The sequence below is a fragment of the Euphorbia lathyris genome, chromosome 4, assembly GCF_963576675.1.
Source record: "Euphorbia lathyris chromosome 4, ddEupLath1.1, whole genome shotgun sequence".
Classification (NCBI taxonomy): domain Eukaryota; kingdom Viridiplantae; phylum Streptophyta; class Magnoliopsida; order Malpighiales; family Euphorbiaceae; genus Euphorbia; species Euphorbia lathyris.
Window position 1 is genome coordinate 74319767 of NC_088913.1, and position 27223 is coordinate 74346989.

The 27223-nt window shown below is 36.5% G+C and overlaps 2 protein-coding genes across 3 annotated transcripts; both read right to left on the bottom strand.

Moving 5' to 3' along the window:
* Positions 1-3528: 3528 nt before the first annotated feature.
* On the bottom strand, positions 3529-4406 carry LOC136226407 (uncharacterized). Its single transcript, XM_066014872.1, has 2 exons — positions 3839-4406; positions 3529-3697 (listed from the first exon to the last, which is right to left on the bottom strand). Exons 1-2 carry the CDS (start codon positions 4167-4169, stop codon positions 3681-3683), a joined length of 348 nt encoding a protein of 115 aa, XP_065870944.1. The 5' UTR covers positions 4170-4406; the 3' UTR covers positions 3529-3680.
* Positions 4407-4496: 90 nt separating this feature from the next.
* LOC136226406 (DNA polymerase zeta processivity subunit) lies at positions 4497-12513 on the bottom strand. Of its 2 annotated transcripts, XM_066014871.1 has the most exons (7): positions 12370-12513; positions 10943-11025; positions 10648-10753; positions 10378-10571; positions 9957-10143; positions 9527-9781; positions 4497-8493 (listed from the first exon to the last, which is right to left on the bottom strand). In XM_066014871.1, the coding sequence occupies exons 3-6, from the start codon at positions 10676-10678 to the stop codon at positions 9567-9569; spliced, it is 627 nt and encodes a 208-aa protein (XP_065870943.1). In that variant the 5' UTR covers positions 10679-10753; positions 10943-11025; positions 12370-12513; the 3' UTR covers positions 4497-8493; positions 9527-9566. The 2 variants fall into 2 exon arrangements, with proteins under 2 accessions (XP_065870943.1, XP_065870942.1); XM_066014870.1 differs by lacking the exon at positions 4497-8493 and having other exon boundaries at positions 9321-9781.
* Between the last annotated feature and the right edge of the window lie 14710 nt (positions 12514-27223).

The window sequence follows — 27223 nt, forward strand, 5'->3', positions numbered from 1 at the left end:
ATTACAAAATCCAACTTGATAAATATATGATAGACAATAAATTTTTCTAAGTTTGATCAAAATGATTCAAACTTACTTTTGTAGTCCAAATCTAGTTTAACTTTGAGAAATTACATTGGTGCGTAGAAATTTGATGATACCATGTATATATACGGAAAAAATTTAAGTAAGTTCGATTTAGTAAAAAAAAAATTATGCATGCATGTGTAAAATTGGTCTCCCTAATAGACCAATCATATATTCGCCATATATGTACATATTATATTTGTAATAGGTTGTACTAAATATCGGTTACAATGTAACACTTCGCTACGAGCTTCTTAAAATATGAGCTACAAAAAAAAACTATACAGTTGTAATATGCAAAGGCGTCTGTTACAAACTTATTTGTAACGTCTATAATTGTAATGGGCTTGTGCATTATAAATAACAATGATTTTATCAATTACTAAGAGCATCTCCAATTCAATATCAATTGAGTAATTCTATGTCATTTATTGTTGTACCACATGAGAAGTATAATATAAAGTTGGATAAATTTGATATTAAAAAATTAGATTTTATAGCATTAACATTATTCTAAGTGGAACATAGATGTAATCAATCCCTATTACTATTGCTATTGCTAGCAATTGGTAAAAATTAGTTAATTTTCTTTTGAAATTCGTAGTGCATTTCATCGGTTAATCGGTTCATTAATAATAAAAATTTATCAATCCATTAACAAGTTCAACGGAATCATTAACTATATATGATTATTATTTCGGTTGGTTAATTATTATTGAATTTTCATTCAAAATAATAAATAAAAACAAATAAGTTTAATTTTTTTAAATACTATTAACTTAAATATATATATATAATCATAATTAGCAACTTAAATATATTTGGTTGGTGAAACTTTTAGTTTAGTGGTTGAGAACATACTTATAACTATAACTATGGATTCGAATCACATCTACATTGTGCGTAATTATTATTTTTTAAAAAATAATTAGCAACTAAAGAAAAATATTTATGAAAAGCTAAATTATTGTAGTAGTAAAATGGGGTGATATCATGATGCATCATCCTTAAAAACAAATGAGGTGACTAGAAGTAGGTAAAAAGGTGGATTTTGGGAGCGGTAAATAGCAATAAAAAAAAACTAAAAATTGTTTATTATATGTTATCTTCTTAAATTTCATATACACATGTCCAATTAACGAGCCCATTTAAAAAGGCTTAAAATATTATTTGGTCCCTAACCTATCTAAAATTATGTTATTTGGCCTCTGATCTATTATTTGATCATATTTGGTCCTTCACCGATTCCATTTGGTGAAATTTCACCCAATTTGTATGAATACTTAACGGAATCATTATCTCATTGATAAGTATCGATATTTTGACACTTAAACTTGAAACGTGATATTTCTTAAAGTTCTTATCCACGTTATGTGGAAATAATTAATTAGATTAAAAAAACAAAAAAAAACAAAAAACAAATCCTAAACTAAAATCTATTAAGTTCAAGTGTCAAAATATCGTTACTTATCAATGAGATAATGATTCGGTTAAGTTTGAATCTAAATTGGATGAAAGTTCACTAATTTGGGCTAGATCAGGGATCAAATATGACCAAATAATAGATCAGAGGTCAAATGACAAAATTTTAGATAGACAGAAATCAAATAGTGCTTTAAGCCATTTAAAAATAACTAAAGAAAAAGATCTTCCAGGAAAAAAAAAAACAACCTATTAAATTCAGTTATATATATATATATCAGTTGAATTATTACTTCGTCAGTTAACCAATATTTCATTCTGTTTATCATAAGTTAATTCTGTTTATCAGAAGTTACTAGGGGGTGGCAATGGATATGGATAAGGTATTGTGGGGGAGTGTCAATCTCAATCTCTTATCCGTTTTATTTTTTTAAGGATAAATTTCAAATAAAATTCTCGTGGTTTCACTAATTTTCAGATAAAGGATTGTGGTTTACTTTTTGTCAAAATGAAGATTGGGGTTTTACACTTTTAAGAAAGGCTTAATACATCATTTGCTCCTGAACTTGTCCAAAAAGTTTGATTGGCCCCCTGAACTTTCAAAGTGTCCCGATAGCCCCCTGAATTTGCATAAAATGTTCAGTTAGCCCCCTGAACTTGCATAAAATGTAATCATTTGATCACTCAGTCGCAAAAAAAAGTAAGTTAAATGCGGAAGATGTATTCCACACATCTTAGAATGTGATTACATAATTAAAAAATAGATTAAAAATGAAGTTATTGCTTGCTTAACTATACAACTTATCATCTCTAATCTAAGAACCGTATACTCTGATTTCAGTCATTTTACTTTTTTTAAGACTCGTGCAATACATCTTTCGCATTTAACTTACTTTTTTTTTGCAACCGAGTGATCAAATGATTACATTTTATGCAAGTTCAGTTAGCTATCGGGACACTTTGAAAGTTCAGGGGGCCAATCAAGCTTTTTGGACAAGTTCAGGGGCAAATGATGTATTAAGCCTTTAAGAAAACAATGACATTTTGGATTAATGCTACTAAAACCATCTTTAACGACCTAAAAATGAAAATTTTCAAGAATTAAAGTTGTTCAATGTCATATTTGCTATGGAACTACATTTTCGAAAATCATCTTTTTTGGAACTTTCTCTCTCTAAACATTAACTTTCTCTCTCTTTACCAAACATCATCTAAATAATCTCAAAATAAAAAAGTTGAACAAATAAAGTTGTTTAGAATATTAGTAGTTCTTAAAATATGTCATTTTTGAAGTCGTCAATGGTGATTTTAATAGTATCAATCGAAAAAGTCTTTGTTTTGCTAAAGTTGAAAACCGGTCCTTACTTTGAAAAAAAAGTAAATCACAGTATTTTATCTGAAAATTAGTGAAACTACAGGTTTTATTTAAAATTTACCATTTTCTTAATTATTTATACCCGTCTCATTATCCTAACGGATATACTTTTGGTATGGCATACCCGTCTCATTTAATTCGCAGGTACCTTATCCGTTAAAAGTCAATACGTAAAACAAAAAATAATAAAAATTTAATAAAACATAAATTTAATAAATCATCAATCTAAAAATTGAACAAATATATTGCGTAATAGGATATGAATGGTTTAAAGTTCTTTTATATGTTAATTGAAGTTAATAAGTTAATAACCATCTATATATATTAAGTTATATAATCAATAAGAGTAAAATAGTTCATGGTATGAAAAATAAAAAATTGTGGGTTCAAATCCCATATCTTCCGTCTAAAAGAGAGTTATGAAGTACCCTGAGGTAATAATTTAATCTATCAGTTTCGATTAACTTATTTTTTCAGTTTGGTTTCAATATCAGAAATCAATTTTCCGATTAGTTTTTATTCAACATATGAATACTGCTGTGCGGTGCTTCATCTTTTTCACTTCAAACATGAAATATATCCTTACTATCAATCACATCCACTATATATATATATTCTCTCAAGGAATCACTCGAACTGTTAGTGAAGTGTGTAAAACGGCACCAAAAGAGGAACAACACAATTTATTTATCATCAGATATGCCAAAATATTACAGTAACTCTACAGCATTAACTGCTAAGACTCCAGCATACTGGTAGAAGCAGACACATACATATAGATATAGTAGATAGTAGCGTAGCTGATGATGTTCGCTTTTCATGGAATTGAAACAGCTGCAAGAGATAACAAAAGAAACATATACGTTAGAGATTAATATAAGATCTATGATTAGATTTTAACTATCAGGGACAATACCAATAGTTGTAATTCAGCAATTACGAATCGATGTATTTAAGTGAAATAAGGAAACAAACCTCCACACTTCTGGCCAGCAGGACGGTTAGCTAAGCCGCATCGTTTGGGAATGGAAAGAGCGTTTTCGGGTTTGCCTCCAGAATTTCTGATAGTATCAGAATAAGCAACAGCACACATACATTGAGGATTGTCGACCATTTTGGCAGCAAGAGCACAGCACTCTGCAGAAACAGCAGCATCTGCGTTTTGTGATGCTGGTGCGCAAGATTGCATGCTCTGAGCTACCTGATCAGCTGTCTGTTTCCCACATTCTCCAGCCGCATTTGCTCCATATAGAGCAAAAGCTACCAAGAATGCTACAACGCAAAGGGATTTCACTGGAATTGCCATCTCTGATTCTCTTCTATGGATTCTATACTGAATATATTGCTGATTGGATTTCTGTGTTTTCAAAAATACTCATCTGCCGAGGATTTTATAGAGGATTTTATAGTGAGAAAAAGACACTGATTATGGTTAATGATCAGTGAATTCCACTAATCATAGTGGAGTTAGCACTTGATTAATCATCAAGCAGTGCTGGAGTTAGCACTACAAGATAAACTAGTTTTATATGTACTAGTTGCAACTTCCAACACATCACACTCATAACTATTATAAGCAAGCTCTGGCTGGTCTTGTTTGCCAAAGCAACGCATCTACAAACAGATAATGCCGCGTAACAATCAATGACAGAACAGGTTCAATATTCACGGACAAATGCAGTGACGAATACAGGATTGTTTTTTTTTTTTTTTTTTTGAGCCAATTTTACAACTGCGTGCCTAAAAATAGAATTGCTAAATCGAACTTCCTCAAAAAAAAATTCGTATAAATACGTGTTATAATCCGAGTAGTTAAGAACCAATTTTTAAGTACCAATAAAAACTTCTCAACATTAAGCTAGTTTGTATTTGAGATTCCTAACATGTACAAAAAAAAAAAAAAAATTGTGTTTAATAAAATGAAATCATTAATTTATAACAATTATATAATATGACAATTCATAATTTATGAAATCTCCAATCAAATTAAAGGTATCAGTCCTCAATTTATCAAATCCCCAATCAAAATTATAACCATCAAAATTCCAACTAATTATAAGTTAACTATCAACAACAAAAACTACAATAAACAATCAAATGATCAATCAATAGGTAAACAAACAATGATTTAACTAATTTAAATTCTTTTGTCAAAAAAAAAAAAAAACTAATTTAAATTCAAGACCAAAGTATCAAATAAATACTAACCAAATCTAAATAGGCAAACAAACAAGTTACAAAGAAAAAGGAGAAAAGGTTAAAAAAAAAAAAAAACTTGAGAACTAATTTAGAAATTTAGGGACAGGGGACAACGGGCATCAAAGAAAGGGGGCCGGAAAATTTCTTCGAGATGGGCCGAAACCAACCCAGATCAGGGTGGTTCCAGCGGCCGGAGGGGTAAATTAAGTTGATAGCTATGGCCCAATTTATATTAATATCTGACAGTACCATTTCGTACGTTATGGTCAAAGCTGCACTTTTTCGAAAACATAAAAGGTCAAATTTTGCCCTTACCCTATTAAAAATTAATATATATTTTTTATTTAAAATATAGTAAATTGGACATGCTGAACTAAGCTGAGCTTGGGAATTAGTTCTATTAGAAGCCCGAGTCCAAAGCAAATGTAGTGCAGACTGGACATGAAAAAAATAATTTAGTGTAAAAACACCCAATCCGGCACAGCCTATGAACAGATATAGAAAAAAGCAATATAAATCATAAAATATAAATAGAAACCACTTCTAATCATCAAAACAACACTTCTAACCAAATAGTCAACAAATCATAGATAGGTAATAGCATGCAATCAGTAAATTAGAAATGGAAGGAAGTCAAATCCCTAAAGTGGTTGCCTCAACCAATCCTTAATAAGTTGTGTTATTCCAAAATGATTATAAAGATTTCAAAACAAAGCATGAAATGTGTCTTAGGCAGTTACCGAACAAATTGGGAAAGAAAACATGAAACGAGGATAGAGCTCAAGTGTGCAGAAAACTATCTACGAGCAGAATCAGACATTGGAAAAGCTGGAAAAATCAAGCATCAAAAACTGGATTGACTATGAGGTAGATGGCACCGACATTGTCACACCATAGCTGAACCGGCTTGGGAACAAGCAACCACAACTCATGAAGGAGAGGTCGTATCCAGAGGAGTTCAGTTATGGCATTAGCCCAGCCTTATACTCACTTTCAGTGGATGAGCAAGCAATGGTTGGTTGTTTATGAGTGTGTTATGGCCCCAAACTCTTGCCAAGATAAACACAAAATGCTGTCAAAATAGCAATGTACATCGCGAATGGGAGAGGAGGAGAAAAGAATCCCATAATTCTGGGATCCTTTGAATCTAGTGAATGATACACTTGACTCCTTTCCATAGGACCAACAATGTCAAGGCGAGTCAAAGTAATATATTGCAAAGCACCAACAATGCTATGGTACTCATCCCCAGATTTGACAGACTTGCAATCAGCCATGTTAACACGATCAAGAATGTTAAGAGGCATATTTAGCTTGGGACAAATGAACACCAAATTTCGTGTAGCGAATCTCTAAGCCAAGAAAATACGTACACTTGCCCAAATTACGTATAGGAAACTCCTTCTCAATGGCTCGAATCGTCTCTTGAATGAGCTTATAATCAGTGGTTGTAACTAGAATGCCATCAACATAGCATAAGATATATATCCTAGCCATTGTCGTGTGCTTGAAAAAGAGAGAATTACTAGCTAACAATATAACAAAACCAAGAGATGGGAGAAAAATATTGAGACAAGTGAAATCATTCAATGGGAGCCTGTTTTAGTCGTAAACGGGCTTGTAACAGAACCAATTGAACTAAAAGATTAAGCTAATAAATGCCCAATTGATATTAACATTTGACACTCTCGCACGCCAATGCTCATGATGCGTGTAAAACACAGGTCCATCTTACCATAGGTTGAAATTAAATCAACAAATGAGGTTGTCAGAATTCGGTAATCGAGTTCCATGAAGATTGAGTTCAGCTAGTTGTAGTATTTATTAAGAGATTTGCCATTTTGGTTCAATTGAAAGGATTTCTTCATCAATTCATAGGTTTGAGAAGAATCAAAGGCATCCAAATAGCTCATTTTGATTAGATCCTACACTTCCTTGGCTGTTCCAAACTGGACAAAGTGTGACATCAAATTGTCGCTCATTGAATTAATGAGCCATGACTTGACTAATGGGTTTTCGGCCTCCCATGCATCATGTTCAAGACCATCGGTGGCTGGTACAGCGATTTTCCCATTGATGTGTCCCATTTTTTTTCTTCCAGCAATGTGCATCTCCAAAAAAATTTACCAAACCAGATAATTAGAGCTAATTTTACATGAATGGATGAAAGAGTATCTTGAATGGTGATAGAGGAGATTTTCTTGCTGGTAGAAATTTTCAACATCCGAGTTAGGGTTTTGAAAGGAAAAAGGAATAGGTTATGTGGCTAGGTTAAACCTTGCTCTGATACCAAGTAGAAAATAATTAGGCGAAATTCGTTATATTAACCTTAGAAGGATATTTATACTATTACAGAATCCTATATGTGGTAGAACAGACTCCTATATATGATAGGACAGCTATACAAGAGACTAAATAGGAAAAGAACTAAACAGGAATTTTAACACCAACTAAACAGCTCAGACGTCAACAGCATCCACTAAAGCAAAAATAATGCAAAACAGTCCTTGCTTTGACAACCGGACTAAAGGTTTCTTTGTAATCAAGCTCAGATTGTTGCGCGAAGCCAGGAGCAACCAGGCGAGCCTTTGTGTCGTTCAATGCTGCCATCCACATTCAGTTTGGTATGAAATAGCCAGCGACAACTGTTGATATTTCTATCTTTAGGCCGCGAGACAAGACGACATGTATTATTATCAAGTAATGTCTTAATTTTAACCAACATGGCCTGACGCCATGTTGGAATTTTTTTGGCCTTAGTGAAGCTCGATGGGTCATCATTTATGTAAGCAACAGTGGTTGCAAAGGTTGACAGCCACTCACGATAGCTGACCACCGAGGCGCGCAATTCCATAAAGTGGTGACGGTAGCATAGACAGGCAAAGAGGAAACAGACATTAGACACTCAGTCGAAGTAGGGTACGTGTCCAATGGGCTTGTAGGCGGTGGAATGAGCTCATCGACCACATTCACTGTGGTGGCAGGAGTGTTTTCAGGCTCCGAAGAATTAGAGGCAGCAACGGATACTGAATCGCACACCTTTGTTGGATCAGTAAGAGATGTGGGGTCAATTGGAGGCCAAGCAGTTGAGGGCACGGCTCTGTCAATGTGTTGTTGAAGTCGTGGATGAGGAGTAAGAGAGTAAAACACGAAGGCCAAGGATTGGTTCTAGTTGAGTCAAAACAGATGAGGGCTCGACAGTCTCAGTATGCTACAAAGGCCGTGGACTGTCAGGCTGAAGGGACAATGGTTGTCCAGTCGCAGTGCGTTGTGGAATCCCTAGACAAGCTGTCCGAGAATACACACACATACCAGGAGCAGTGTTGGACCGAGACGTAGTCCCTCCTTGATTTTCAAATTGAGCATGTTAAAACCCGGGTTTGTACCACATTGGATCTAATCATCTCGAAAATGCATTTAACAGACCTCAACTATTAACAAGAAAAAGATTGTTTATCTTCCATATTATTCATCATCAATAAGGATAAACAAGCATAAATAGGATAGAGAAGTAAAATGCAAAAGTTTTGAGGTGCAAAAGCATAGTGTTCACATGGATCCTGATAACCAAATTAATTGTCATTCACCCTTAGATCTAGGCTGATTAAAATTCTAGGGTGGAGATTCAAAGCATCTTAAGGCTTAGATTTTATCAGCCTAGATCTAACAGTGAATCACATTGAATCTCCACCCTAGAATTTTAATCAGCCTAGATCTAACGGTGAATGACCAAATTCATTTGGTCATGAGGGTCTGTGTGGATACTACTGATAAAGAGAACGACAAATGTACAGAGGAAACAACAATATTTTGTTGATGGTAGAAACAACAGTTCATTCCTTCTAAAACAATAAGGAAGACTTGTTTTCTATTCTTAACCAAACACTAGTATATCTCCTATTAGGATATTATATCTCCTATTAGTAGAGAAACAACAAAAAGGAGATAGAAAGAGGAGAAACCAGCACCCTTGTAGTCTATTAGACTATGTGCCTATTCTTCTTTTTCTAACTCCTTTTTGTTATTTTACTCCAAAACAGTAGATATGAAGTGTTTGATTAGAATTGAGAAACAATTGCTGATAGCTATTTTAAAAAGAAAATCAACATATATCTATGAGCAACGGCAAACAGTAAATAGTAAATAACAACAGATTAACCAAACAGGCATTATATGTAACAGTATTTTAGAAGCCTTTTCTACTGTTGTAGCCAAATAAAAAAAAAAAAACCTTAACACAAATAAATGGGGAAAAAAAGACATGATAAAATCTTAAATGCTAAGGATTAAGCAGAATAAAGTTTTTTAAGTGGCTATATCAAAGGATGAGGAATTATTCAATGGGATTGCTTCAAGTTCCTACTGCAGCCTAATCTATGTGTCAATATGAAAATAACACGATGAGTTACTTTGAAACACAGCCATCTAATGTGATAAATGAAAGAAAAGAAGTCGTTAGCTTACATATACTACTTCCAGCTGATTTTCACATATCTACCAGGAATTAGGTGGTGTTCTCTTCAAGTTTAGGTTCAGATTGGTTTGGATGTTCCATATATAACTGCAAACATAAAGGCTCGCTACTCAGCGACTTGATTGGGGTAATTAGTGAAGGTTGTTGCCATTGCTTCGTGTCCGTTGGGATCCATAACTTAGCATCTTTGTTTTCGGTAACCTGAGGAATGGAACGAAAGTAAGCTGTTATCTCCCACCTGCAATCTGGTAAAACAAAACAAGTTTAAAGATCTTCTTCCATGATCTCAAAACAGCTAATGGCAATCAATGCTTCATAACATTAAGTAAATATAGTTACCCAAAATTATTCTTTACCAATTAACTGAGACCAATTAATTGCAGAAGTCTGTGTTTAATTCCTGCTAAGTTTGTTTCTTACCGCGTGGGAGAACCTTGGTTAGAGAGCCTGAGACAGAAAGCTTCATTAAAAATGATCTGAGAGAGAATTCCAGGCTTCCCTCTACTTTCGAGCCATAAGACTGGTTCACATTGAGCTTGAAAATGAATCTCTCCACTGGAATGTTATCATTATTATAAAAGACAACTGCCACTCTTTCGACCAATCCCTATTTTAGTTTCACAAAAATTTCATATCACGTTAATACAATTATACAGCATTATTTAAGGCAGAATCCAAATGTCAACTGAGAAAATAGCAGATACTTCATTTTCCTTGGAGAAAGCACCCAAACAAATTTATCCAACTATTCCAGTTCAATACAATCAACAAAGAGTTTTCTCACAGAATTGTCATGCACAAAGTAAAAGATGAAATGCATTTGAAGGGGAAAAGTTCCAACCTTTTGCATAAAAGGAAGAAGCCCAGTAATAGCTGAGTGAATATAATCTCTGAGCTCAGGATGCTTAGCCCTCTGTACTACTATATTCATATACCTCCTCCTTTCAAATGCACCACTAGGATATACTCCTTTGAGGAAAACTATAGATGTAATTGCTACCTCCAAGAACTCCACCAGTATCCGAGCCGTTTCATCTGTGATATTTTAATACAGGGATTGTTAAGAAGGGTGAAACAGAAGGACAAATAAGAGCTCATGATCCAAAAAAACCTTGAGGGGATTGATTTTCTCTGCGTTCCATTGGCAAAGTAAAAGAAAACTTATTGTGCTATGATACCAGAAGCAGCCACGAGAGAGTTAATAAGTGTCAACTTCGCTGCAAGGTGAAAGTAGAGTTATGAGAACACCAAAAGATATTACATCTACACCAGAGGAAAATTATATGCAACGGCATCTTCTATGGGAGAGTTCAAATTAAAACAAATACAGTTCACACATAGAAGATTATTGCATCCCTACACAAGCAAAAAACACAGTAGAGTAGAATCACAGAAAGAACTTGTACCATAATCGACGTGAGCTGTAACGGAGATATTGACGTGTGCTTATAGTCCATAATAAGACAAGCTCTTTAGCTGTGAACTTCACCTGCAAATACCAAAATTATTCCCCAAAACATGATCAGGCAAAATCAATAACTCAAGTAGATGGATAAGCCTTCCCAATTTTTATTAGATTTTAAATGCCACCAAAATAATCAAAAGGAAACCTGCTCACAAGTAATATAAGCTAAGCTAACAATTTACAGGGAAAAATCTTCGTGGTACTCAAGTTCACAATCAAAGGTATATACAAGATCTAGAAGGTTTACACAAATAGTATGTTAAAAAATGCTAAAGGATATGCCAACAATCACCAGCAAGAAGGCATAAAATACAAACAGAATTAAATGGTATCACAGCAAAAGCTATTAACTATCAAAGAGCGTGAAAAGACACACACACAAAAAAAAAAAAAAAAAAAAAAACCTAACCTAATGAGCAAAAAACTAAGTTAAAAGCATTATCAACTTCCCTAATCCCTCTAGTTTGGATACAAGATTCAAGCTGAATTTCACAGGCATAAAGAACAGCTATTCTTATCTGGATAATAATACTTTATGTTTGGATTAGTAATTGATAAATTATTAATTGATGACAAAGAGAAGATTAGTAATTGGATTTCCACATATAAATTCAGCCCATACAACAAATAAAACAATCAAAAATATAAAAATAATGACTGTTTAATTGACAGAAAGATAAGAGGGTACTCAAAGGTTTTCCTTAAGATCAGAGATGCACTTTCAAAAGGATGAAGAAGAAAAAGTGGGAGACAAATGAAGAAAGATGGAATTAAGTTATCTTTTGCGGAGAAAATTGAATCAATGCCAACATATTCACCAATCACGGCAAAAATTGACTTGGGATGACATCATCAAATGTGATTTTGACATAGCCAACAGTAGAAACTATGCAGGTTTAAGATATCAGTGATTGATAGTGATGAATCTTTGCCCTAGCATTCGTATAATCTGCTCGATTTAACAAGATTTGAAGAAAAACAAAAGGGCAATCTGTAATTTTCAGATTTTTACAAAATCTGGAACCCGCGCATTCAGCATCTACGACTCTTGATTGGACTGAAGTAGGATAAAAATTAAAACCATTCAACACTCTGATCACTAAAACTTTTGTCAAGTTTGATCACTTGTAGCAATTAGTGAACCACTAAATTAGACATAAATAGAATAACACGCATTTGGCTACGAATTCGTTGTTATTGGGAGACAATTGTTCACAAATCTGTGTCTGAAACAAGTTGGAATAGAAAGACTCCACAGAAATTTCTATCACAAGAGAGCAGAGCATAGAAAAAGTTTCGAAAAAATTTGCAAAGTTCCAATCCTCCCTGGGAATATAGAAATATCGATTCTGAGAAACAAAATTTTACCTGAGAAATCAGAGCTGGAATAGATGGAGATTCTCAAAATGCCGAATTCGTGCGATTAAATACCAGAATACTGATCGATTCGTAGATGATTCAGAGCTCAAATCGAGTATGGGTTCTGCGAAATCGATAACGGAGAAAATTGAAAAAAAAAAAAAAAAAAAAAAAAAATTCAAATAAAACTCGTGTGGTTTCACTACTGTGGTGACTAAGGTTTCGCACTTTTAATAATGCTATTAAAACTATCTTTAAATTTTCAAGAATTAAAGTTGTTCAATGTCATATTTTCTATGGAACTACATTTTCAATTTTAGAAAATCATCCTTTTTGGAACTTTCTCTCTTTAAACATTAACTTTCTCTCTCTTTACCAAACACCATCTAAATAATCTCGAAATGAAAAAGTTGAAGAATTAAAATTGCTTAGAATATTAGTAGTTCTTAAAATATGTCATTTTATAAGTTGTTAAGGGTGATTTTAATAGTATCAATCGAAAGTCCTTATTTTGCTAAAGTTGAAAACATCAGTTCTCGTTTTGACAAAAAGTAAACCACAGTCCTTTATCTGAAAATTAGTGAAACCATAGGAGTTTTATTTAAACTTTACCAAAAAAAAATGAATACCAAAAAAGTGGACTCCATGTGTTGGGAGAGTGTGAATTTAACACCATTTTAATCTTAATATTTGTGAAGTAATTTCAACATGAGACCAATTGGTTTGGAGCTAACTTATATAATTATTTTTTATATTATAACTATTAATTTTAATTATTTTGGAGGTTGATAGGTATTTAACCATTATTTTTTAAGGATGTTCAGCCAGCTGGAGAGTCGACTGGCCCTCCCCGTCCTCTTTGACACTATCCCTGAAAAAGAGCAAAAATGATAGCATTGTAAAGAGTTTTTGGAGTTTTGAATATCTAGCTTTAGAAGTTTTTCAATTACCTTTTTGTTGTAATTATTTTTTAATCTCAAATAAAAGTTTTACTAACACAAATAGCTATTATCAATCAACTAAGTTTTAACAAACAAGTTTACACAATCAACTAGTCAAATACAAAAAGTAATAAGCTAACAGCTATTTGCCAAACAATTTGTGTTTTTCCTCAAATATCATTATAAATGGTGTAATTTCACCCTTAACGTTTGCAAGTTTGTTCAATTTCAGACATCATAAAAAGTATAAATATTAGGTTCCTCTTAACTGTAAAATCATATCAGTGTTAAAGTTAGAGTCTGATATATTTAAGAGTTGTTTGCTTTATTGTTAATAAGTTTCCTAGTCTTTAGGGGGTCCTATTATTAAGGCTAGTGCAGTTAGTTTTTTAATTTTGTTTTGATTAGGAATTTGCGTGTAACTGTTTTTTCTTTATTCTCTGTTTTGTAAGGCTTTTAAATAGTCATTGTTTCAAGTGGAATAAATAAGCTTTTCAGTTTTGTTAACATTTGGTATCAGAGCCAAGTTTCAAGGCTTGATAGGAAGCTTCAGCAAAGAGTGAAACACTGAGTGGGAGGAATACGATTTGTACTAAAGATAAGAGATGGTTGAGAGTAACAGTACCAATGGGAAGTTCGTGCAACCAGCGATTCCAAAATTTGATGGATACTATAAGAACTGGGTAAAACTGATGGAGAAATTCCTTTGTGTGAAGGAATATTAGACCCTAATTGAAGATGGGATAGACATGTTTCCAAAAGGCACTAAGCTGACAGAAGCATAGATGGAGGTGATAGAAGAGCAATAGTTGAAAGACAAGAAGATCGAGAACTATCTTTATTAAGCTATCCATAGAGAAATCATGGAGACCATACTCAACGATGATACGTCCAAGCTGATTTAGGGCTCTATAAAGAAAAAAATTAAGGGTTCCACGAGAGTGAAGAGGCCTCAATTACAGACATTGAAGATTGATTTTGAAATACTCAGAATGGATGAGGGAGAGACTATTAATGCCTATTTCGCGCAAACTATCTCAATTGCCAAATGGATGAAAGTGTGTGGAGAAATCATACAAGAAAATAGATATTGCAGGGAAGATTCTCAAATCCCTAATACCAAAATTTAATTATGTCTTTTGCGCTATTGAAGAATCCAACAATGTCAACACTCTTACATTCGATGAACTTCAAAGTAGCTTGTTGATCCATGGGTAGACAATGAAGAATATTGATGGGGAAGAACAAGTATTGTTGAAGGTGACTCATGAAGGGAGAGCAGAAATAGGAAGGGGCGGAGGAAGAGGAGAAATCAAAGGAGGTCAAGGAATAAGGAAAACATATATAAACAAAGCTACTATGGAATGTTACTGATGTCACAATCTTGGTCACTTCCAATATGAATGTCCCGCCTTGGGAAAGCATTCAAATTATTCAGAACTATACGAGAATGATGAGATGTTGTTGATGGCGTATGTCGATGAAATTAGAGCAAAGCGATGAGACATTTGGTTCTTGGATTCAGGTTGTAGTAATCACATGTTTGGTAACAAATATGAGTTTGGGGAAGTCTCTCAACAAACTTTGAAGCTAGGACATAATACTAGAATGCATGTTTTTGGTAGGGGAAGCATTAAATTCAGGTAGATGATGTCAAATTCATTGTTGGTGATGTCTTTTTGTGTTCCTGAACTCAAAAATAATCTTATGAGCATTGGGCAACTCCAGGAGAGAGGGTTTTCCATCCTCATAGAAGTTGGAATGTGGAAAGTCTTTCATCCACATATGGGTTTGATCATTCAAACCAAAATCATAGCTAATAAGATGTTCATCTTGGTAACCAAGACTCTATCAATGTCTCTCCAACCAAAATAGGAAGTATGTTTCGACATAGCAACTGGTGGCCTCGCACACATGTGGCACTGTAGATTGGGACACATTAGCAACACACATCTCCAAACATTGCAATGTAAGAAAATGGTTCATGCTCTATCTCAATTGACAATCTCAGATGACATTTGTGTAGATTGTTTGAAAGGAAAGAAACACATGGATACCATTCCTAAAAGAAGTACATGGAGACCAACATAAAGATCAGAACTTATTTACATTGACCTGTGTGACCCAATTTCACCTATTTCTAATAGTGAAAAAAATATGTGTTATGCTTGATTGATGACTGTAGCCAAAAAACTTGGTCGTATTTTTTACGTGCAAAGTCAAAGACATTTGTTGTGTTAAAAATCTTTGAGATATTTGTTGAGAAAGAAACAAGTCTTGTTATGAAATGTCTACGAATAGATCAAGGGGGGAGTTCACATCTACTGAGTTGAATGATTTCTGTAGAGATAGTGGAATTAAAAGACAACTAACGATGACATACACTCCTCGGAAAAACGGAGTCGCGGAAAGGAAGAATCACACAGTGATGAACTGTGTGAGGAGTATGTTGTTTGAAAAGGGAATTCCAAAACTCTGTTATCCTGAAGTAGTGAAGCGGGCAGCTTATGTTCTCAATAGGCGTCACATTGTAGCCTTAGAGGATACAATCCCAAAAGAAGTTTGGAGTGGAGCAAAGCCATCAATTGAACACCTCATGTTTTTTGCATGTGTGTGTCACATACATGTACCAGTTGCAAAAATAACGAAGTTAGAAAGCAAGAGTATAAGTGGTGCTCTATTGGAATTGGTGATGAATCAAAAGAATACAAAATATATGTGATCATATGGCAAAGAAGGTGGTGATCATCATAGATGTTGTGTTTGAAAAGATTAAAAAAATGGATTGAGACAAGAGCTATGAGAAGTACATACTTGTTGAGTTTGAATGGGGAGAAAGCAAAGATGAAGTAATTGTAGATAATGCATTTGATGGTGACTTTAAGGTAGAAGCTGCAAATCTGAATTAAGACAATGATGTTGTTGCTTTTGAAGATGAAAATAGGACAAGTGATGAAACAACAACTCCCTCAAATTTTAGCGCCTTTTTAAACTCTGATACAAAAGCACGAATTAAGAGACTGCCTACATAGATGAAAGATTATGTGAGTGGAGAAGGGCTTTCAGAAGATGAAATTGATGTGAACTTCGCTCTAGGTATAAATTTGGACCCTGGTAATTTTGAAGAAGTTGTGAAAAGTGAACATTATAAGAAAGTGTTGGCCCAAAATAAAATAAATTTTATTTTCATGTATATAGAAAGCTTGGGTTTAATTTTAGGATATAGTTTACATTTTATCTGGAAAATAATAAAAATAAAAAGTATACATTAATAAATTCACTCCAAATACGCGAGGCGTATATTTTTATACGCGGGGCGTATACCACTTCCGAAGACGTTCAGCTTCAGAGACTCAACTACGTGGGGCGTAGTTGCCGATACGCAGGGCGTCCTTCATTTTACGCGGGGCGTACTTGCTTACACGGGACGTACTCGCCAATACGCCACGCGTAAGACGCATCCGCAGAGTGTTCCAAGATCAGAAGCTCCAATACGCAGGGCGTATCCACCAACACGCAGGGCGTACTCCTTCACGCGGGACGTGACACAAGAGACGCCACTCGTATGCACCATCAACAAAACGCGCCAACTCTAGAAGCTGCACTACGTGGGGCGTAGTCGGACATACGCGGGGCATCAACTCTCTCTCGGCAGCAGTTGGAATTGGTCAATGGAAGTTAATGGAAGTTGAGGTAGTGGGATGATGTGGCATTGGTAGTTGGAGGAAGTTAAGGAGTTAGTTAAGTTAGTTGGTCACTAATTACCAAAATACCACTCACTAATTACCAAAATGCCACTCCAAAATACTATAAATAGACCCCCTCCCCTCCATAAAAAATCACACTCAACACAAACACAAACCCTCTCTAAAGGTCCCTATCAATCCTCTCTTTAGTTTTAAGTTCTTAGCTTCTAGTTCTTCAAGTTCTTCAAGTTCTTCCTTTTTGTTCTTCGCTTTTTCTTAGCTTTGATTCCCTTTTTAGCTCTCTTTAGCTTCAATTCAAGTTCCAATAGTCTTTCTTTCAAGTTTCTCAATTCAATTTAGCATTCCTTAGCTGTTACTTTGCTCAATTTTCAATTAGAATTCCATTTTCCAAAGTAATTTTTCAGATTCGCCCAATCATTTTCAAAGCCCATTTTCGTCTATTTAAATTCATTTTTTGCTTTCAATCCCTTCGACAAAGTTGTTCCTGACGTCCTGAATTTAAATCTAGCCTTTTGATTCACTCAATTCTGTGTCAAGAAACTATAGTTACAAGCTGATCTTTCCAGCCCAAATTCTTTTAGCTATTCTGCCCAGATTTTTCCAGATTCGTCCAGTCATTTTCAATCCTCAATTACGTCTATTTTAGGTCCGTTTTAGCCTTCGATCCCTTATACAAAGTTGTTCCTGACATTCTGAAGTTCAATTTACACTATTTACTCGTCCAATTCCGCGTTCTTAAGCACTCTAACCAAGCTCCCGAAGTTAAGGTCTAAATCTGCCCTATTTGCCTACCAACGTTTTGCCATTGCACCAAGCACATACTGTACGGGCCCGACCGATTGCAGCTCTCCAAGGACCTCACGCCGACGCCAAAATTCAACATCAATCCGAGATAGCTATTGTGGCTCCGAGTTTGTTGTTGAATTCCAATTTATTTTAATTGCATTTCAGTTCCTTGTATTTGATTTGTTATTCCATTTCAATTGAATCAGCTATATGTTTAGTATAGAAGTTTTTCAATTGTAATTCATTTCCAATTTCATGTTTCAAACACTTATTCAATCAATAAAATACCATTTTTCACCAAATCTTGTGTCAATTTCGCACTTTAAATTCCTTTATTTTCTCGTCTTCAATTTACCCGCATTAGCTTAAATAAAATAATTTATCTAGCAAAGTTTTTATAACGGCGCTAGAGACCCAAGAGGGATTTTTTCAATCCTTGCGTCCCTCGCCAATCGCTTCGTTTAAGATTTCAAGTTTTGGCGCGCAATTCCATAAACTTAACCGTCTTTAATATTTTGAGAAATAATTTCTCTGGCACGCCCGCACCCTAACCACACATGACAAGGTTGAAATTAGCATATTCGCAAAATATCGCTAACAATTTTTGGCACGCCCAGTGGGACATTTGTTTTAGGCTTTTGCCAAAAATTGTGTTTATACTTATTTTTTTTTTACTTTCTTAATTTTTTCCACACTCATTTATTTTTCTCGCCCCACTTTACCATACCAAAATTTATTAGCTAACGCTAACAATTTTTGGCACGCCCAGTGGGACCTATTTTTAAGCTTAGCCAAAAATTTAAATACCAGTTTTCTACGTACATATTTTTTGTTTTTTCAATTGAGCTTTGTGTTCATTCTTTGCTTCATCAGTGCTTTAAGCAATATTTATTTATTTATTTATTTTTCTTGCTTAATTCAAGTTACTAATTTAGTTTAATCATTTTTTTCTATTATCCACAGAGAATGCCTCTGAATATCAATAGGTGCATAACAATTAAGCCATGACGAGGACAACATACGAAAATGCAAGGGACGCCACGATACCGGTGTATTTTGGTGGTTTCAATCGAGATCGACATTTTACAATAAGTACAACCGGATTGTGGGTCCATTGGTACACCGTCTTTAGATGCTACGACGATGGCTATGTTCAGTTTATTCATAGCGACGAACATAATATTGATTGCAAGTGTTGTGCTTACGTTCAAACCGCGTCATTCTATGATGATCAATATGGTTGCTATGTGGAGCAAGTCCAGGAGTCCCATAAAAATCCACATGGTCCTGATTATATTGAGGTATGGGAGCACCTACGGATGAGTAATCCTCATTGCCGAGGTAGCTATATTTGCAATTATAGGGATGAAAACCTCCATTTTCATCGTCCTTGTCGGCAATCTTGCTTTGAAAGGAGTACGGTCATGGCTCCAATCAAGCATAAGACATATGAAGATGTTGTGTGCTCTAATATGAGCTACGACCAAAACTCTCTCGAGAATTCCAGTCATGTGGTAGAGGTGGAAGGAGTCCAAGTGGTTGAGGATGATGGAGAAATCGAATCATTACTTATGGAGGAGAACCAACCAAAGGACGATGAATATCAACAAAGAATGGACCAACTCGAGAAACAGGCGGACATTACAGCGGCTAACATAGTGGCTTCTTTCAGAACCTGCATTGAAGGCTGTATCGAGGCCATCCAAGATGCAGTACTTCATCATAATGCAAAGTTAGAAGCATACACCACATGCCCAACTCTTCCAAAAACGAAGATTCCTAACAGTGAACCGGCGATAGGAAGTCAAGAGGATGGAGACGATCCCTATGACTATGATTCTAGGTCCATGCAAGAGGATGATGCCGCTTCCAATGATCTTGATTCGGGGGGCATCCACGAAACTCCTATAGAAATTCAAGAAGAAGAAGGAGATGTTCTTAGGAGCTATGACTCAGAATCCAACGAAGTGGATGATGTTGCGTCTGGTGATCTTGATTCGGGGGGCAGCATAGAGGAAGCAACTCAACAAGAACCCACTCTAGAAGTACTGCCCATATATGCAAATCCCCAAAGGTCAATGGGATTTTTATGGAGCCTCGATATGAACGAGAAGGAAGTTGTGCAAACCCAAGACGAGGATGAAGATGTATCTAATGACCTCAATTCAGGTTTCAGCCAGGACGATGATGACCTATCAGATACTCCGAACTCGGGGGGCATCCACGAAACTCTTATAGCAATTCAAGAAGAAGAAGGATATGTTTCTAGGAGCCATGAATCAAAATCCAACGAAGAGGACAATGTTGTGTCTAGTGATCTTGGTTTGGGGGGCATCGAAGAGGAAGCGATCCAGCAAGAACCCACTCTAGAAGTGTTGCCCAGAGATCCAAATACCCCAAAGACAATGGAAGTTCTATGGAGTCCTGACATGAACAAGAAGGCAGTTGTACAAGCCCAGAAAGAAGAGGAAAATATATCTCATAACCTCAATTCGGATTTCAGTCGGGAGGGTGACGACCCATCAAGCACTTCTAACTCGGGGGGCATCCATGAAGCACCTGTAGAAATTCAAGAAGATGAGGAAGATGTTTCTTGGAGCTATGATTCAGAATCCAGTCAAGACGATGAGGTATCCAACCCGAGGGGCATCCAACCGGAAGAGGTTCAACAAGAATTTATTCTAGAAGAATCTATCATTCTTGTGAAGTCTTTAAAATCAGAAGATTTTATGAAAAGTTGTGATATCGAAGAAGAAGTGGCTTCAGAAACACATGAAGAAGTTTTCTATGATTGTAATTCGCAACTCGGTCATGATGAAGAAAACTTCTATGATCATGGTTTGGGGGGCAGTCAAGATCGAGAAGTTAATCGAGAATCTGTTGGTCCCTTGTAAGGTTGCAAATATAGTTCCAAGGGGGGGTTAGGAACTATTTTACCTTTTTTTTTAAATAATTTGGGCAGATTTCTTTTCTTTAAGAAAAGTTTATGTAACAGCGGCGCTTACCACTCACCAAGACACTGGCTTAGTCAACTAGTGACTAGGACAGCTTCGTTGCTTAGGTCAGGAAATAGCACTTAGAGTCTATTCCTGAACCTTCTCGTTGGTAGCGCACAACTCAGCTTGACCTCTTTTACTTGGTCAGTTTTAGTTTGTTTTAAGCAAGCAGTGTAAATAAGGAGTTAAGGTTTAGAAATACTTCACTCAGCAGATTTATCCAGGTTCGGCTTCTTCTAAGCCTACGTCCTGTCCCCGGAACACTTTCGAGATTTCAAATCCTCTACTGAGCTCTTTAAAGGTAGAGCCTCAAACCTTTTACAATATCAGCAATTGAGTATGACAAGAGTACCTTCCTCTATACTTCTACTCAATCCTAATCTTTCCGCTGAGTACTTAAAACCGAGTACTCAGCCTCTCCTTTCTACTTCTAGAAATGATAAAGATTTTGTCCTAAACAACAATTGCTAGAACACCTTAGATGATTGAAAAACAATCACTCTAGACTTTTACACAAATGAATAGACTTTGTAGTGTAAGAATTTTGCTTTGCTTCTGATGGAGAACTTTTGTATACGTTTGGTCAGCGTAAAGGCTTTTTGCTCAAAGTTCTCAATAGAATGTGGATTCTGAATGCTCTATTTATAGAGAGCTATGAGAGCTTCTGGTTATTTCGAATTTCGAAATAACCGTTGGAGGGAAACGGCTACAAGTCGTTTTCACTGAGTCTGCCAGCAGTTCTCTTTAGCCAATCAGATTCCAGCGTCTTCTGTTCTTCGGTCAGTGTGACAGTATGTTCCTCCATTTTGGGTAATGTCAACCAGACAGCTTGCTGTGTCTTCTGGTTTTTACTTAAGGAGGAAATACTTTGTCTGGAAGCTGTCTTATGGTCATCAGCTGTCTTGTACGTTTTGTCGAGACAGCTCAGCAGCTTCATACCGAAGTTGTCTACGTGGATCTTTTCGATCCTTCTTTACTCAGCATGCATCTCATTACTTCAACGGCAACGTTTTGAAGACACGCGGGCTGAGTGATCTTGGGTTTGTTTGACTTGGGCCTTGACTTCCATATAGGGCTTGAGCCTTATGATCTTTATGTCTTATGATAAATTATAAACTCAACATTGAACAAACACATTAGTAACAATAAGCCAAAGCATTTAAACTTAGTGTGTTGTAGAATATTTACTTTTACTTAATTAATTTTGTCAAATCAAAATCTTGTGGAAAGGTGTTTCAACAAACTCCCCCATTTTGATGTTGCCAAAACTAATCAGCAAGGAACTCAGTATGAGCTCCCCCATGATAGTTGACCTTTTTAATTAAGTGAACTCCCCCGTAAGGACTGAACTACTGACTTAGTTTTATTCTAAACATTCTAAGGTTTAACTGAATAAGTCTAAGATCAGATTTCAGGTATAGGTCAGCTTATGGGTCATATTCTATTTTACTCAGTATTCAGCGGAAGTAATGTATAGTGACAGAGTGCTGAGTAAATCATTTGTTCAATGGTTTATATTTGACAAGTTCAAACATTTATATGCAGCATGCATTTATATAATACTTGGCATTTGAATAATCAACAGTTAAATACGAATGCAAGTATTTCAGAAGTAACAGAAGTTAGGCATATTGTTTAAAACAAAACAACAAAAAACATTACAAAACAAAATAAAACAAAATAAAGTTCTTCTTCCTAACTTCTAACTCTCTAGTTTCTCACTTAGAGTTCCTTCTCCTTAGTTGCCACTTTTCTCCCCCGTTTTGCCAGCATCAGCAGTAGGCAAATTAACGGTAGGGGCAGGAGATTTGGCCTGATCCTGCAGCACACGTATTTGACCCTCCAAGGAATTCATGTGACTGACCATAGTCAGCATGAGTTCGGTCATTTTGGTCATTTGAGCATGTGTTGGTGGCTGCGTTTGGACAGAGGAGAAGTGATTGATCAAGTCATGGATTTCACGCAGAATATAGTGAGTGACAGGTGGATGAGAGGGTTGGGCATGAGTTGGTGGAGGATGGGCTTGTTCTTGAAGCAGAGTGTTAGCTGAGGCGATGACACGCCGTCCTGACTCAGTAGCACCTAGGTGTGCATATTTGGCAGGAGAGGGCTCGCACTGAGTGCCTTGTGTAGTGACAGGACTACGAGGCGTGTTGACCTCAGGTGCTGAGTTGCTTTGAGCTTGAGGTGGGAGTGGAGCTTCTTTTGGACTTGCAGGGGTTTTGGCTTGTTTCTCACTTGGAGGAACAGAGGCTTGTTTTTGCGGAGACCCCTCTTGGGTAATGTGGGGCTCAAGAATAGATTCTGCTTCTGTTCTCAGTTTCTTCTCAGCTGACTCATCTGGGTCCTGATCAGCTTTCCTCTTGTGTCTTTCCATCAGCCTTACCTTTCGCGGGACAGTACGAATATCCTTCGAACAGGCTCCCTTTTTCTTCTTCTTCTCAGCTTCAGCAATTTCAGATGGCACAGTAGAAGGATTCTCAGTTTGAGGTTCATTGGTTGGTTCTGTACCCTCAGCAGTGTGATCAGCTTCAGCCATGACATCATCTATAATAGCATCCAGATCTGTCAGATTTTCCATTTCTCCAATGGGTTGCTCAACCTCAGCCATAAGATCCTCCTCCTCAGTGGTTTCATTCTCGTCATAACCTTTCAGGGGTTGGCTATGTGATAGTCCATTCAGCAGACGTGCAGTGATAACAGTTCCTGTTGAACTTATTTCACCAACAGTCTCTATGTTCTTATCCTGTATTATCCTTGTGATGAGGGAACCTAAACGGAGCTTCCTTCCACTTCTTTGGAAAGCACCGACCAGAAATACAGGCATGTTGAAGGGAATGTTGGTCAGCATATGCCAGATGAAACATTGTTCAAAGTTTGAGGCGGATGAGGGAGAACTGAGTTTAGGGAAGATAAAGTTGGTCAGCAAAAATGGGCCATCTTCTGATTTTTGCCCATGCAGGTGCTGGGTACTTCTCCTTTTTAGTCTTTGGGTTTACAGAACCCCTTCATCTTTTCTGCGATGACTTTTGGTATCGGCTCCTTTATTGTCCTGAACTGGATCCCTGTATTCGGTATCTCTAGCAATGTTGCTAGATATTCAGGGGTTATCACTATCTTTTGACCCTTAACTGTGGTCTCTAAGTAGTCAGAGTCATCTGCATCAACGTGCAGGTTGGAGTAGAATTCTCTCACTATCGTGGGATAGGTTTGTCCGGAAAGAGAGAAGAGGCCTTCCCATTTGTTCTTTTCTATCCATTCACAGAATGGTCTCTCAGAAGAGACGAAGCCAGAAGGAAAGTATCGGCTCCTTAGGACTTATTGACTCTTGGCCCAAGAGTGTACTTTGATCATCCTTCTTACCATGCTAGTTGAAGGACCGGCGTGGTCAGAGGATTTGAGAGTTGGAGAGAAAGTACTTTCGTTGAAAAACATTTTTTGAAGTTCTGAAGCACTTAGGTGTTAAAGGAAAAATTCTGAAGCTTTCTTAAAGTTCAGTGCGCATGTAAAGAGGGTAGTGGGTTAGCATCCACTATTTATGGATTTTTAGTTTAGGGTTCCGTTTGAATTTAAGCCGTTTTTGCCCTTGGGTTGTCCAATCGGCAGAAACCCTGACACTTATGACACTTTTAAGACGTATTCGGTGCATGCGCAGTACAGGTGTCATTTTGCGTGTGGTGGCATTAAATGCTAATAAGTGCTTTTACTCAGCGTTTGTTTATATAAACGTTTCATATTCTGAGTAGTCAGTGCATTCTTTAAGGATGATATTAAGTTCAAGTTCTAAACTAATTTACTCAGTGTGCAAGTTTACTCAGTATTCTATATTCAGTCAGTTTCAATGAGATACTCAGCAAACAAAAAAAATTCATTCAGCATGTAATTCACTCAGTATTTAATATTCATTTAGCACAGGAATTTACTGAAGAGGATTAAACATACCAATTGCTTCTCTCAGTATGCTAAATTGCTCTCGTGCTAGAGGCTTTGTCAAGATATCAGCCAGCTGCTCATCTGTTGGCACATAAGTCAGCTTAATTTCTTCTTTGAGTACATGATCTCTGATGAAGTGATGTCTTATGCTGACATGCTTCATCCTGCTGTGCTGGATTGGGTTCTTTGAGAGGTCAATTGCACTCTTGTTATCGCATTTGACTTCAATTGTCTTTGTTTGAACACCATAATCTTCAAGCTGTTGCTTAATCCAAAGGACTTGAGCAACATAGCTTCCAGCAGCAATGTACTCAGCTTCAGTTGTGGACAGGGCTACTGACGCCTGCTTCTTGCTGAACCAGGATATAAGACAGCTTCCTAGGAATTGGCATCCTCTAGAGGTGCTTTTTCTTTCCAGCTTGTCTCGTCCATAGTCAGCGTCAGTGTATCCGATGAGTGTAAAGTCATGAGTATTTGGATACCACAAACCTGCATTTACTGAGCTTTGCAAATATCTAAGGATCCTTTTTACGGCTATGTAATGGGACTCCTTAGGGTTAGCTTGATATCTAGCGCAATAGCATACTGAGAACTGAATGTCCGGTCTACTTGCTGTTAAGTAAAGTAAAGAGCCAATCATACCTCGGTATAACTTGCTGTCTACTGACTTACCATTCTCATCAGCACAAAGGACAGTGTTAGTGCCCATAGGAGTGGATATTGGCTTGCAATTTTCCAAGTCATATTTCTTTAAGATCTCCTTGGCATATTTGGCTTGACTGATGAATATGCCATTCTTTCCTTGCTTAATTTGAAGTCCGAGGAAGAAGTTGAGTTCTCCCATCATTGACATTTCAAATTCAGTCTGCATTTGTTTGCTAAATTCCTTGCACATAGATTCATTAGTAGCACCAAATATAATATCATCCACATATATTTGTGCCAGCAGGGTATCTTTACCCTTTCTCTTAATGAATAAGGTTGTATCAGCTTGACCCCTGACGTAACCTCTAGTCAGTAAGAAGTTGGTCAGCCTCTCATACCAAGCACGTGGTGCTTGCTTGAGTCCGTACAGAGCCTTTTTGAGTTTGTAAACATGGTTTGGGAACTTAGGGTCCTCAAAACCTGGAGGTTGATTTACATAAACCTCCTCGTTTATAACTCCATTAAGAAAAGCACTTTTGACATCCATTTGGAATAATTTAAAGTTCATGTAAGATGCATATGCACATAGTATTCTAATTGCCTCTAGCCTTGCCACTGGGGCAAAGGTCTCACCGTAGTCTATACCTTCTTGCTGACTGTAGCCCTGAGCTACAAGCCTTGCTTTGTTCCTGACTACGTTTCCTTGTTCGTCCATCTTGTTCCTGAAGACCCATCTTGTTCCGATGGTCTTTTGACTCTTTGGATGAGGCACTAACTCTCATACATCATTTCTTCGAAATTGATCGAGCTCCTCTTGCATTACGTTCATCCAGAATTCATCGTACTCAGCTTCAGCGAAATTCTTCGGTTCTTGTACTGAGACGAAAGCAACATTGCTGAGGTACTTCCTGAGTTGATTCCTCGTCATCAGGGTATTCCCAGCAGAATCAAGGATTGCACTTTCGGAGTGCCCTCTTGGAATCCTTATTTCTTTGGGTAGATTCATGTCTTGTGCTGTTCGTGTTTCAACATTCTCTGCAGAAGTAGATGGGTCAGTGAAAGTAATTTTAGGTTCACTCTTACTCTTGGTCAGCCGTTTTATGAAGGACTCAGTAGCTGGTTCTTGATCAGCAGGTGCTGAGTTTGGTTCATCTTCTGTCAGCGGCTGGTATCTTCCTGCAGGGTCAGTTTCATCGAATTGCACATGTATAGATTCTTCTAATACTTGGGTTCTCTTATTAAAAACTCTGTATGCTTTGCTGTTTGTTGAGTAGCCTAGAAAGATAGCCTCATCAGCTTTTGAATCAAATTTGGCTAAGCTATCTTTGGTGTTTAAAATAAAACATCTACAGCCAAAGGCACGAAAGTATCCAATGTTGGGCTTTCATCCTTTCCAAAGTTCATAAGGGGTTTTCTTAAGTATAGGTCTGACTAGAGCCCTATTTAGAATATAGCATGCTGTGTTAACAGCTTCTCCCCAAAAATACTTTGGAAGCCTATGCTCATCCAGCATTGTCCTTGCTATTTCAACAAGAGTTCTGTTCTTCCTTTCAACGACCCCATTTTGTTGAGGCGTTCTAGGAGCAGAGAAATTGTGGTCAATGCCGCTGGCTTCATAGAATTCAACAAACTTTTGGTTTTTGAATTCTCCGCCGTTATCACTACGGATATGAGCTAATTTTAGGTCTTTCTCATTTTCAATCTTTCTAACCAAGTTTGAAAATGTCTCAAAGGTCTCATCCTTGCTGGTCAGCAAGATAACCCACGTATACCGAGAGAAGTCATCTACAATGACCAAGGAAAATCTTCTTCCACCCAGACTCAGCGGCTGGATTGGACCAAAGAGATCCAAGTG

Coding starts and splice junctions, on each gene's coding strand:
- LOC136226407 (XM_066014872.1), bottom strand. CDS start 4,169: ATGGCAATTCCAGTGAAATCCCTTTGCGTTGTAGCATTCTTGGTAGCT.
- LOC136226406 (XM_066014871.1), bottom strand. CDS start 10,678: ATGGAACGCAGAGAAAATCAATCCCCTCAAG. Junction 10,572..10,647: donor AGAAAATCAATCCCCTCAAG/GTTTTTTTGGAT, acceptor AAAATATCACAG/ATGAAACGGCTCGGATACTG. Junction 10,144..10,377: donor TTCTTCCTTTTATGCAAAAG/GTTGGAACTTTT, acceptor AAACTAAAATAG/GGATTGGTCGAAAGAGTGGC.